General features: G+C 44.5%; 1 protein-coding gene across 3 annotated transcripts in view; it reads right to left on the bottom strand.

Moving 5' to 3' along the window:
- The window catches only part of LOC141157235 (probable ATP-dependent RNA helicase DDX60), a 233,263-nt gene that overhangs the window by 13,401 nt on the left and 207,276 nt on the right, over window positions 1-12,586 (bottom strand). For all 3 annotated transcript variants that reach the window (XM_073644250.1, XM_073644254.1, XM_073644263.1), the window contains one exon: window positions 5,263-5,325. In XM_073644250.1, coding sequence (XP_073500351.1) covers window positions 5,263-5,325 — 63 coding nt within the window. The remainder of the gene's footprint in view (window positions 1-5,262; window positions 5,326-12,586) is intronic.

The following is a 12,586-nucleotide window of genomic DNA, read 5'->3' as shown; positions in this document are numbered from 1 at the left end:
ACAAACTCACATCCAATTGTTACCCCAATTCTGTTGCCTTTTGCACTATTTGCCTCTATTAGTGTGCCCGCTGTGAGGCATGATACCCCAAAATGCTGCACTTCAGATATGCTATTATGTTATCATATGTTGTCACAGATGATTACCACAAGATCCACAAAAATAGTGCCACCATATGATAATAGTCCACCATTAGTGCCCACATACAAGAGATCTTCTCAATGCTGCCTACGCCAATAATTTGCCTTTAACTGCCCCACACAGTAGTAACACCCAGCTTCAGTGCCCTTTTGTGTCCCCACGTTGTAATAATGTCCTTGGATGTGTTAGTGCTAGTGACGGCATTGAGATCAATATTTGCATCCATTTTAAAGCAAAAATTAGGAGAGGATTTAAAAAAGTAAATAAAAACAATGCTTTTAGAATCATTTTTTCTGTGTTGGGATCCACTCCGGATTTTTAGCTTTAAACCTTTTTATGCCGCTACAATTTTCATATAAAGAAATAAAACTTAAATTCTAAAATATAATTTAATTTCCTGAAAGTAGGCACCTTAACAATTGAATAAATGCAGTATAAAACTTTATACTCCTGTGTGACTTCATACAATTTTACATCAAAACTTAACTCTATGTAAAAAAAAAAAAAAAAAGTGCCATTAAATTTGACCATCATACGCTCTCTTTATTAGCCACTCGCATATGTTTTCACACGGTCAGCAATGCCCAGACCAACCATGAGTCTCGTGACCTAAACTACTAGCCTCATAGGTTAGAAGTTTATGAGGTTGTTAGTTTGGGTCAGGAGTGCAGTGGTTAGTCTGGGTATTGCAGTCTGTACAAGAAATGTGAAATACGGACCGTCTAACTAGGCCTTTGGCCTCCTCCACACGTCCGTGTTTAAACATGTGCGTGAAAAAACGGTACCGGTATCATCAGTGTGTCATCAGTATTTTTTCAAGTATGGTTAAAGAAATGTTAAACATGTACAGCACATGGATGCCATCCGTGTACGGTATGTGTTTTTCAAGGACTCTTTGACTTGTACTGGCTCTTGTCATCCGTGCTACCGGAAAAACATGGACATGTGCATTGCACCATACAGTAGGTTATAATGGGTATGTGTGGTATCTGTGGAAAAAACAGATACCACACGTACTGGAAACACACTTACAGAGACATACAATCAGGACATAAAACTTGTTAGGGCTCTTTCACATGTCAGTGTGTCCGGTACCTGTGGTGATAGTTTCCACACGTACTGGAGACACTGACACACGCAGACTGGTTCAAATCTATGGGTCTGCACACATGTCAGTGTGTTTCCACGGACCGTGTGTCCATGTGCTCCACACACTGACATTTCCGTTTTTTTCCGGATGCACGGTCCGCAAAATGTCTCACGCTGAACACAAGACGGATGACATCCGTGTGTCATCAATGTGACATGCGCCGGCGCCTGAGAATCAGCGCTAAAGTTAGCGCTGTTCCCAAGCGCCGGGTGCTGAACGCTGCCCTCATCATGATTCCCTGCCAGTGCTGTGATCAGCACAAGCAAGAGACAATGTTGGGAGTAGTAGTGTGCTCCTGCAGTGTCCCTGTGTAAAAATAAGATTAAAATAATAAAATCCTTATACTCACCTGTCCGGAGATGTCCCCCGCTGTAATCCTCTGACCGCTGATGCAGAGTATCCGGGGAGAATGAGCCGCTCAATCTGCGTATGCGCCGTCATCGGCGCCATTTTACTGAAGATCGCCGGGAGATCAATTTGTGCAAATGCCACCCTTCTATAACTGTGCCATTATGGCCATGCCTTTACTTCAACATGCAAAATTGTGCTAACGGGTTCTCTTTAATCTAAAGGTTTCTGGGTTTTAATTGATAATAAGAAGTAAGCTGTAGCCACTACAGTCTAGGTGCATCAAGCATTTAGAGTCAGAGGCGTAATGACTGCGGTCGCAGAGATCACGACTGTACCCATGAGGGTGAGGGGCTTGCCGACACCTGCACAAACTTCAACTGGATGTGCATCCTCAGACTTTCCGTACCCACTGTGTGTGTATATATATATATATATATATATATATATATATATATATATATATATATATATTATATATATATATTATATATATATTTATATAATATTTATATTTATATATTATATATTTTATATATATTTTATATATATATATATATATACACATTGCATACAGATATCTAAAAATACACGCTGCACATATACACGTGGTCAAAATTGTTGATACCCCTCGTTTAATGAAATAAAAACCCACAATGGTCATAGAAATAACTTGAATCTGACAAAAGTAATAATAAATTAAAAATCTATGAAAATGAACAAATGAAAGTCAGCAGTCATTGCTTTTCAGCCCTGCTTCCACAGAAATTAAAAAAAAAGTTAAACTCATGAATTAGGCCTGAACAGAAATGATTGTACTCTTAATATTTTGTTGAACAACCTTTTGAGGCAATCACTGCAATCAAACGATTCCTGTAACTGTCAATGAGACTTCTGCACCTCTCGACAGATATTTTGGCCCACTCCTCGTGAGCAAACTGCTCCAGTTGTCTCGTGTTTGAAGGTTGCCTTTTCAGATGGCATGTTTCAGCTCTTTCCAAAGATGCTCAATAGGATTTAGGTCAGGGCTCATAGGAGGCCACTTCAGAATAGTCCAATGTTTTCCTCTTAGCCCTTCTTGGGTGTTTTTAGCTGTGTGTTTTGGGTCATTATCCTGTTGCAAGACCCATGACCTGCGACTGAGACCAAGCTTTCTGACACTGGATATCACAGTAAAAGATAATGCCTTACCAACACCAGGTCAGATTACCAATGCACTGCAGGATGCAGCAAGCTGACTCCATCAGTGTGCACGTATAATACTACACAGCCACCCCCTCCATGAATTGGTAGGTTAGTGAGCGGCTGTCTGCATCAGTATTTTGCACATGTGCTCCCCCCGCCTTTATCATGTTGGCTTGCTGCATCTTGCAGTGCATTAGTAATCTGACCTAGTGTTGGTAAGGCATTATCTTTTACTGTGATATTTTTTGAAATTATGTCTAATGTTCACCACTTTCTGACACTGGGCAGCACATTTCTCTCTAGAATCCCTTGATAGTCTTGAGATTTCATTGTACCCTGCACAGATTCAAGACACCCTGTGCCAGATGCAGCAAAGCCTCCCCAGAACATAAGAGCCTCCTCCATGTTTCACAGTAGTGACAGTGTTCTTTTCTTGATATGCTTAATTTTTCCATCTGTGAACATAGAGCTGATGTGCCTTTCCAAAAACTTCCTTTTTGTCCACAGGACATTCTCCCAGAAGCTTTGTGGCTTGTCAACATGTAGTTTGGCAAATTTCAGTCTGGCTTTTTTATGATTTTTTTTCAACAATGGTGTTCTCCTTGGTCATGTCCCATGAAGTCCACTTTGGATTAAACAACGATGGATGGTGCGATCTGACACTGATGTTCCTTGAGCTTGAAGTTCACCTTTAATCTCTTTAGAAGTTATCCTGGGCTCTTTTGTTACCATTCGTATTATGCGTCTCTTTGATTTGTCATAAATTTTCCTCCTGCGGCCACGTCCAGGGAGGTTGGCTACAGTCCCATGGATTAAATTTCTGAATAACATGTGCAACTGTAGACACAGGAACATCAAGCTGCTTGGAGATGGTCTTATAACCTTTACCTTGCTTGTCTATAATTTTCTTTCTAATCTCCTGAGACAACTCTTTTCTTTGCTTCCTCTGGTCCATGTTGAGTGTGGTACACACCATGTCACCAATCAGCACAGTGAGTATCTGTAGCCCTATATACAGACCCACTGACTGATTACAAGATTGTAGACATCTGTGATGCTAATTAGTGGACACAACTTGATTTAACATGTCCCTTTTGTCATATTATTTTCAGGGGTACCATCATTTCTGTCCAGGCCTATTTCATGAGTTTAATTTATTTTAAATTCAGTGGAAACAGGGTTGAAAAGCAATGACTGACTTTCATTTGTTCATTTTCATAGATTTTTAATTTATTATTAAATCTGTCAAATTCAAGTTATTTCTGTGACCATTATGTGTTTTTCTTTCATTAAACGAGTGGTACCAACAATTTTGACCACGTGTGTATATACACATGCTGCATATATATATATATCTATATATATATATATATATATATATATATCTATATATATATATATATATATATCTATATATATATATATATATATATATGTACACACAAATACACACTGCATATATGTTTACATATAATTCTCCAATGCACCATACACTCTGCATGCTGGACTGAACACAACTCTCCAGTCACAGTGCCTGGGCTGGTCTCAGACCAGCAGACTGCTGTTCACTGCACTGCATCATGGGAGAGTAACCTTAGCAGAGGAGCCTGGGAATTTCCCTCCCTTGTCTAGAGGTGACTTCAGCTGAAGTAGGCTGGCTCAGTTGAATGAGAGGCTTCTGCCAAGAAAGGGAGTTTTTCTTCCACTTGGTATATGCCTTGTTTATAATTTTTTGGTCAAATTCTAAATGTTATTGCATCTGCATTTAATTTAAATAATAAAACATTTAGTCATAGGTTCAATTTAACTACAATCGAAGTAGACATACATTTTAATAGGATGTTAAAACGTGATGTGAACCTAGCCTTATTCAGTCACTATGTGCTGGTAATATGACCCAGAACCATTGGTATTATTTTGTCAGTTTTTACCATCAGTATTTTTCACTTACAGACCCATAGATTTGTATGGGAATTCTTTATAAGTAATACCGATGAAAAATGGACATGGCTCTGTGATTTTTGTACAGACACACAGTCCCTAAAATAAAATGAATATGTGAACAGGCTCAAACTACTGTATAATGGGTCATATTTATAATTGTGAAAATCATGGCTAGAATATGTTTGTGAAACACAGACGTCGGAATAAATTTTAGGCCATGGCCCCACTATCAGAATTTGGTCAGTATTCGGTCAGTATTTTTTCTCAGGAGTGGGAGCCAAAACCAGGTGAGTAACAATCAGAGAAAAGGTATAATAGAAACAAGTCACCAATTCTGCATTTATCACCCACTCCTGGTTTTGGCTCCCACTCCTGAGAAAAAATATTGACCGAATTATAATAAAATACTGATAGTGGGGCCGTGTCCTTATAGTAGCTATAGGAAAGGCGGACTATTTCTTAAATATCAGAATTGGTTAGGAATAATGTCTTACCTTATAGATGCAATGGTAAGGTAGAAGTCTCTTAGTTTGTAATAGGCTTCCCCTGCATTAAACCTGTAAAAAAGGTACAAAAAAAAGATTCATATTTAGTGAATGAGAGTGACAAAAATAGGCATATAATAGGCATTTAAGTGCCATTTATCTGGCACTTAGTGGTCTAATTCATTTTTTATTGAAAGTGGCTGTACAACTCTCTAGCATGGGCCTTCGTTCTCAGCAACAGTGGAAGTTAATCAAAGTTTTGGGGCATTTACGAGAAACAAAATCAAAACGCCAGAATTATGTTTTTTTGCAATAAAATGCAATAATTGGCGATCAAAACATTGTTTCTATCCCAAAATGGTATCAATGAAAACGTCAGCTCGGCGCGCAAAAAATAAGCCCTGACCCGGCCCCAGATCCCAAAAAATGGAGATGCTACGGGTCTCAGAAAATGGCGCCATTTTTTATTTTATTTTACAAACTGGATTTTTATTCACAACTGTAAGGCAGCGCTCAACATCATGCTGGGGGACACTCGCTGCACCGGGTCAATTAAAGCACACCAGCCTCGTACCTTCAAAGGCTACTGGTATGTTTAGATCCAGCCTCTGCCTTTCAGGCTTCACCAGGCCTCACCAGGCCTCACTAGGCCTCACACTCTAACTGTGTCCCACACGGGGAACAAGCCTCATGCCTTTCACCCCTGTCTCAAAACTACCAGGGTTTATATATCTTCCAGTGCACACACAGGACCTGTGCTGATCTCACAGCCATGTGATCAGACCTTCTGTGTGCACAGGACCTGTGCTGATGTCACAGTCATGTGACCAGTCACCTGAGGGGGAGGTACATGGTCAGCCAAAACACATCCTGGACCATTACAGTAATGCCGCAAGCCGCTGCATTACATATCCCCCCCCTCTGTTCAAACTTGTGGGGTTCAACACATAATATACACAATCACATTATAACCCCCAGTTCACACAGAGACCATGTACTTGACAATTGCGCTGCTCAGCCCCTGGAACATTAGTCAAAGACATTAGCCCATTCCTTAGGGACCTACCATCTGTCATTGTCACTGACTTCATCAAGACACATTTCTGGGTCGTAACCTTGTCAGACCTCCCCCGCTCCCAGTGGTCAGTCGTAACCTTGGCAGACCTCCCCCGCTCCCAGCGGTCAATACAGCAGTGTGACTCACATGCCCTGGTATCTAAGGTCCGGTTCGACTCCGTACTGTCCCGTACTCTATTGGGTCGTTTGTATGGGCCTCTCAAACCTGAGTTACTGGAGGTCTCACTACCTCTAAACCAACTCTCAGGACATCTTGAAAGGTCCCTAGCTTCAGCTGTAGCTGTTCTGTTATTTAGGGGGCCCTTTCTCTGTCTGGTCTCACAATTTCTAGATGGCTGCCATCTTCTGCTGCTCAGGCGATGCTGCCTTTCCATTTGCAGTCTGGTGAGATTCAACTGTTCTACCTCTCGCAGGTAGGTCACTCGGTACTCCATCAGCATGCGTATATATGCAAGACTTTCTTCCGTTGCTACAGCGGAGAATGACACCATGGCGTCTTCATCTGGTATCCAGTCCTGTCGATCACGTGGACTGCTTACTTTCATCACACCAGACTTCTTTACCATCATCTGCATGGCTCGGCCATTTCTCCCAATGAGCTTTCTTACCAGAGCATGAGGCACCCGGATGACCTCTTCACGCAGACTTTGAGCTTTTCTCATAAGCTCCAGTTGTCTAATGGCTTGTTCCATCTTCAACCGGACAAACCGCTTTGTGCGAATACATCGCCAGTGCATGTCACTTAGGATAGCCACCCTCTTCACTGTGACTTCGGTTGTGGACAGGACCAACAGCTGCTTAGCTTCTGAGGTCGAGTACACCTTCCAAGCTCCCACGGCCTTCTTAAACTATTCATGCACGGACTCACTGGTGCATTCTTCTCTCAAATCCTCGGGTACATCTATGAGGCACTTGTACCGAGAGGTTTCTGTCTCACCAGTAGTTTCCAGACGATCAACCGGCTCAGGTTTCAGGGACAACTGACTTTCAGCTTCTTCACCCTGTATACTTCCCCTGCCTCACCGCTATGAACTCCAGAATTCTCCTCAGGTCCACCTTCACATGGTATAAAGGATTAAGCGCAACTTGTTTGCCCCTTTCCTTCTCCAAGGAGGCCTCCTTCACTGATTGGTACTTTGTCAGGCGACCTTTGAGCTCGACAATTTCTTCCTCTAGTTCAGCTACTCGCCTCTCAGCAGCCCATCTCTGAAGCTCTTCCTGCTTCAACTGCTCCTTTAGCAGTAGAGTTCTCTCGGACCTCTCTGTCTCCAATTCGCCCACTCGGCTCTCGACAGCCAGTCTTTCAAGCTTCTCTTGCTTCAAATGGGCTTGTAGCTTCTCCTTGGGCTCCTTGATCTAGGCTCTTACATCCACCGATTCATCCGAGCTCGCATTATTCGAGGAGGTATTTGCTTCATACCTCCCATCTCCAGTGGCCAACTCCTGGCCCTGGTCTAGGGCTTCTCCGATAGACTCCTCCATCTTTTTCCGCTCAGCTTCCATCTTGCTGATTCTTTCCTTAAGGCACGTTTCTGCCCTCTGGAGATTATCACAGAACGTCTGCAGCTCCTTCACCTGAGCTTCCAGACCTAGGGTCTTTCTGCGGAGATCATCATTTTCATCATGGGTGTCCTGCAGAGTGGTCTCAACCACTTGGTGCATGTGGTCTGCATCCGCCTTATCATCCTCTAGTTTTTCCTTAACTTTGAGGAGATCTTCATAGTCTCTCTTAATTTGTTGCAGTTCCCCACTGAGTTCACCATACTCCTTGGATTCACACAGCTCTTTCTTCACTTGGTACAGCTCTAACTGTACCAGGGTGAAACGATCTTTCACCTTGCACAACTCATCTTCACACTCCGCTTTGCCAATCTCCAACTGAAAAACCTCCTCCTTGGTTTTTCGGCGGTCCTCCTTAATTTCCTGGAACATTTCCTTCCATTGGTTAACTTCCTCGCTGCTTTCTTCCAGTTCTCGCTGCAAGTTCCTTACAACCTGGTTTATTTTCTGCCGTTCAGACTCCAGACTCCGCTGGTCTGAGGACCCGTTCTTCAGGTTTTTCCTTAGTTGCTGTACGTCACTCTGATACTGCTGCCTGACAGGCTCCAGCTCTTGGTCAGGATTGGCCACCTCCTCCTTCAGGGCTGTCAGTTCCTGATCCTTCTGTCCCAGTAGATCATCCTGCTTGTAACGAATCTGCAGAACTGCATCCAACTCTTCATTGTTGTCTGATACTTTACCGGAGGTTGCTACTGGCAACGTCACCTCTTCTTCTGCTTCTAAAGGAGGATCCACACTCGGAATAAAGGCACACAGTATTACATTTTCCTTATTTTCACTTTCAGCAAAGACTACAGGAGCAACCTTTTTGTGGCCCTTGCGCCGTCGAAGAAGAGAGGGGGACTTTCTCTCCTCGTCTAGCTCCTCCTGACTGAACTCTCCTTTTACTTTCGTAGTGTCACCATCAGCTACGGGGTCTGTGTCACTCCACATGGTATTGTGGACTAACTGGTCACCTCCCACTTTGACGTCAAGCCCTTCTACTGGAGCTACCCCGTTATCAACGGTCAAATTGTCGTTTTTAGGCGGTACCAACCCACAACCAGTAACAAATTTTGGTTTTCTATATTCCATGCTCTTTTGAAAATCCGCCCCCTTTTGAGATTCCGCCCCCTTTTGGACACCCACACCTGTAGGGGGAATTTTACAAAAAAAATCAACAATAGTCTTAGGACCCAGTTCACAACATCCCTTATCACCTCCCCGGGCACTCTGGGACAATACTGGTGCCCCCGGAGAGTTCACAGAATGGTCCACTGCCGCCATTCTATACGGTGCCCACAGCTCCTGCCGTTCCTGCACCATGTCCTCTAGACGTTTCTCAAATACCTGCTGCCGTTTTAACCGACACTTTAATCGCTCAATAGCTTCATTTTCTTTTGCTGCTCCGTTCACAGCCATCGCGGTACACTATTCACACTAGACCCTTCACACCGCTCTACCCGGAAAATTTTCGTCGCCCCGCCGAGCCACAGCAGGCCAGGTTTGAGTGTGAGGACAATTTTCGTAACCCCGCCGAGTTACAGCAAACCAGGTTTGAGTGCGAGGACAATTTTCGTAACCCCGCCGAGTTACAGCAAGATGCTTTAATTTTCGTGACCCCGCCGAGCCACAACAAACCAGGTTTGAGTGCGAAGACAATTTTCGTAACCCCGCCGAGTTACAGCAAGATGCTTTAATCTTTGTGACCCCGCCGAACCACAGCAAGATGCTTGTATCCACACTCGTCATCCTGTGCCGTTGCCCCTAGCAACCGGGCTGCAGTTGCCCGCATTCTCCAACCACATGTAAGGCAGCGCTCAACATCATGCTGGGGGACACTCGCTGCACCGGGTCAATTAAAGCACGCGAGCCACGTTTTCCAGTATTTCACAATCCAGCAGTTTATTACTCTTCATAACTGCTTATAACCGAGTCCAACTCAGTTGCTCGCCGACATATTACACATATAATGTCCAGGAGCCTTTCAAGTGGCAGTGAGCCCCACTTGGCTCCAGTTACAGCCTTCAGCAAAGTCACTTATATCAATGTCCATATAACCCAGTGTTTTACCTTTGCTGGGTTTTAGCTGCTTCAGTCAGATTTGTTCTGCCACCGCTGTGGCTTTACGGCTTCCCAGATGGGGGTCTCCAGCCCTCGTACCTTCAAAGGCTACTGGTATGTTTACACACATAAGGATCCAGCCTCTGCCTTTCAGGCTTCACCAGGTTTCACTAGGCCTCACCAGGCCTCACTAGGCCTCACTATGCCTCACTAGGCCTCACACTCTAATGGTGTCCCACACGGAGAACAGGCCTCACGCCTTTCACCCCTGTCTCAAAACTACCAGGGTTTATATATCTTCCAGTGCACACACAGGACCTGTGCTGATGTCACAGCCATGTGATCAGACCTTCTGTGTGCACAGGACCTGTGCTGATGTCACAGTCATGTGACCAGTCACCTGAGGGGGAGGTACATGGTCAGCCAAAACACATCCTGGACCATTACAGTAATGCCGCAAGCCGCTGCATTACACAATATAAATAAAAAAGAACCTGTACATGTTTGGTATCTACTGTCATGGGTGCATCAGAGGTGACAGACAGTCGCCCTGCAGTTGGTTGCAGGAGATCTCTACGTTTGGCATTACAGACATCTTCTTAGATGAGAGGCTGTCTCTAGGACCTAGCGGCTACCTCCCTCTGGTAATTAGCTCCCTTGCCTGGGTGTATATATACCTGGTGTGTCTGAGAGGGAGGTGCCAGCTATATTCATTTCTACTTGTGAAGGCTTAGCAGGAGCAGTACTTCGTCCTCTCTGGAGCTTGAGGCCGAGTTTGCATTTGTCTGGAGTCATCTAAAGCTAAGCATTCTCCCCCTGTTTGTCTACCCTTGTTGTCTATACATTTTAGTGGAGATCGACTAGTGCTCATCTCCTCTCATCCCTAGCCTTAGCCATACGCCAGGGAAAGACAGGGCGAGGCACGCGTGCGGCGATTTCTGGAGAGGCAATACAGGGACGGTAGTTAAGACAGGGTGACACTAGACCCGACTAGGAGGTCTCCACTTCCCCCTTTCCCTAGTGTCTTGGCTCCCTTTCCCTCTTCCCTCTGTGTTGCACTAAGTCTTTCCCACACCTGGCGTGACATTATAGCCGGCCAAGCATGTTTTGAAAAGGAAAAAAAAATACTGACATTTTTTCTTCTGTGTGTTTTTGGGTGTGCACCTTTTTTTTTTTCCTTTCTCCCTTAGCATGGGTTCAGTTGCAGAGCGGCTGCACAGGCTGTCTCTGGAGGTGAATGACCTCCACGGTGAGGTACAGCAGCAGCATCAGCGGTTACAGGTCGCCAATGTGGGGGTCTCAGCAGGTAGGCCTGTCCAGCCTGAACCCAAGGTTGCGCTCCTGGACAGGTTTTCAGGAGGTAGGGACAAGTTTTTTGTATTTAAAGAGGCATACAAATTGTATTTCAAACTTCGTCCTTACTCCTCCAGTAATGAGGAGCAACGGGTTGGTATTATGATCTCTCTATTGCAGGGAGATCTTCAGTCATGGGCGTTTTCGTTACCGCAGGACTCAGTTTGTCTCCAGTCTATGGAGGGTTTTTTCGGAGCTCTGGCCCTCATCTATGATGACCCTGACTGAGTCGCCTTGGCTGAGTCTAGGCTACGTCGTCTTCAGCAGGGGAATCGGTCAGTGTAAACATACAGTTCGGAATTCCGTAGATGGGCGACGGATTCCAAATGAAATGACTCAGCCCTTAGAAATCAATTTTATGAGGGGCTTACTGAAAGGTTGGAAGATGCCTTGGCAGTATATAAAACTGTCCTTGGAGGCTGCCATGTCTTTGGCCATACGTCTTGATAGACGCCTTCGGGACAGACGGGTGAGACCACCTTCTCCGGGGCCTTCTTGTCGGGGTTGTGTACCTCTTCCAGGGGAGTGGTCTGGGGGTGAACCAGTAGTGGGGGAGGTGGAGGAACCCATGCAGTTAGGGGGTGTCTCTACATTATACATCTCCCCAGAGATTCACAAGAGAAAAGGAGCATTTTTTTTTGTGAAAAAAGGGACATTTTGTTGGGACCTGTCCTTCAATTCCTAAACAAAAGGAGACTCAATTAACTCTTGGTAGTCTGGAGTTGGATAAACAAAGGGTGCCATTGTGGCCAAACTGCAGTTCCCACTTTGTCCTGACAGCTGAGGTGGTGCTAGGGAGCAAAACTGAGAAAATTTCTGTGTTTGTTGACAGTGGAGCCGGAGTCTGCATGGTTGATGCTGAGTTTGTGAAAACTCATGTTCTTGCAGTTGCTTGCTGTGCTTTAGCTGAACCTATTTCCATCTTTGCCATTGACTCGGCGCCACTTGCACAGAAAGCATTTACTCTGATTGTACATAATGTAAAACTGAGGGTGGGGTCAGTTTATTGTGAAATAATTCCTTGCTATGTTCTGGACAATCTTCCCACACCGATTGCCTTGAGTATACCTTGGCTTGTTAAACATACTGGTGGATTGGCAAGCCGGGGAGATTATTGAATGGGGAGATTACTGCCATGAGAACTGTTTAGAAATTTCTCTTGCTACTGTCTCTACAGAAATTTTACCTGCTTTTCTGTCTGGTTTTGAGGACGTTTTTTCTGAGAGGCGGTGTCAGGATTTGCCTCCTCATCATGCTTATGACTGTCCTATTAACCTGACCCCCGGAGCTCAACTACCGA

This window comes from Phyllobates terribilis, unplaced genomic scaffold (assembly GCF_046119375.1).
Source record: "Phyllobates terribilis strain yellow unplaced genomic scaffold, ASM4611937v1 Scaffold_1__5_contigs__length_1240528914, whole genome shotgun sequence".
NCBI lineage: Eukaryota > Metazoa > Chordata > Amphibia > Anura > Dendrobatidae > Phyllobates > Phyllobates terribilis.
Note: the sequence above shows the minus strand (reverse complement) of the source record. Positions and strands in the feature narration are given on the sequence as shown.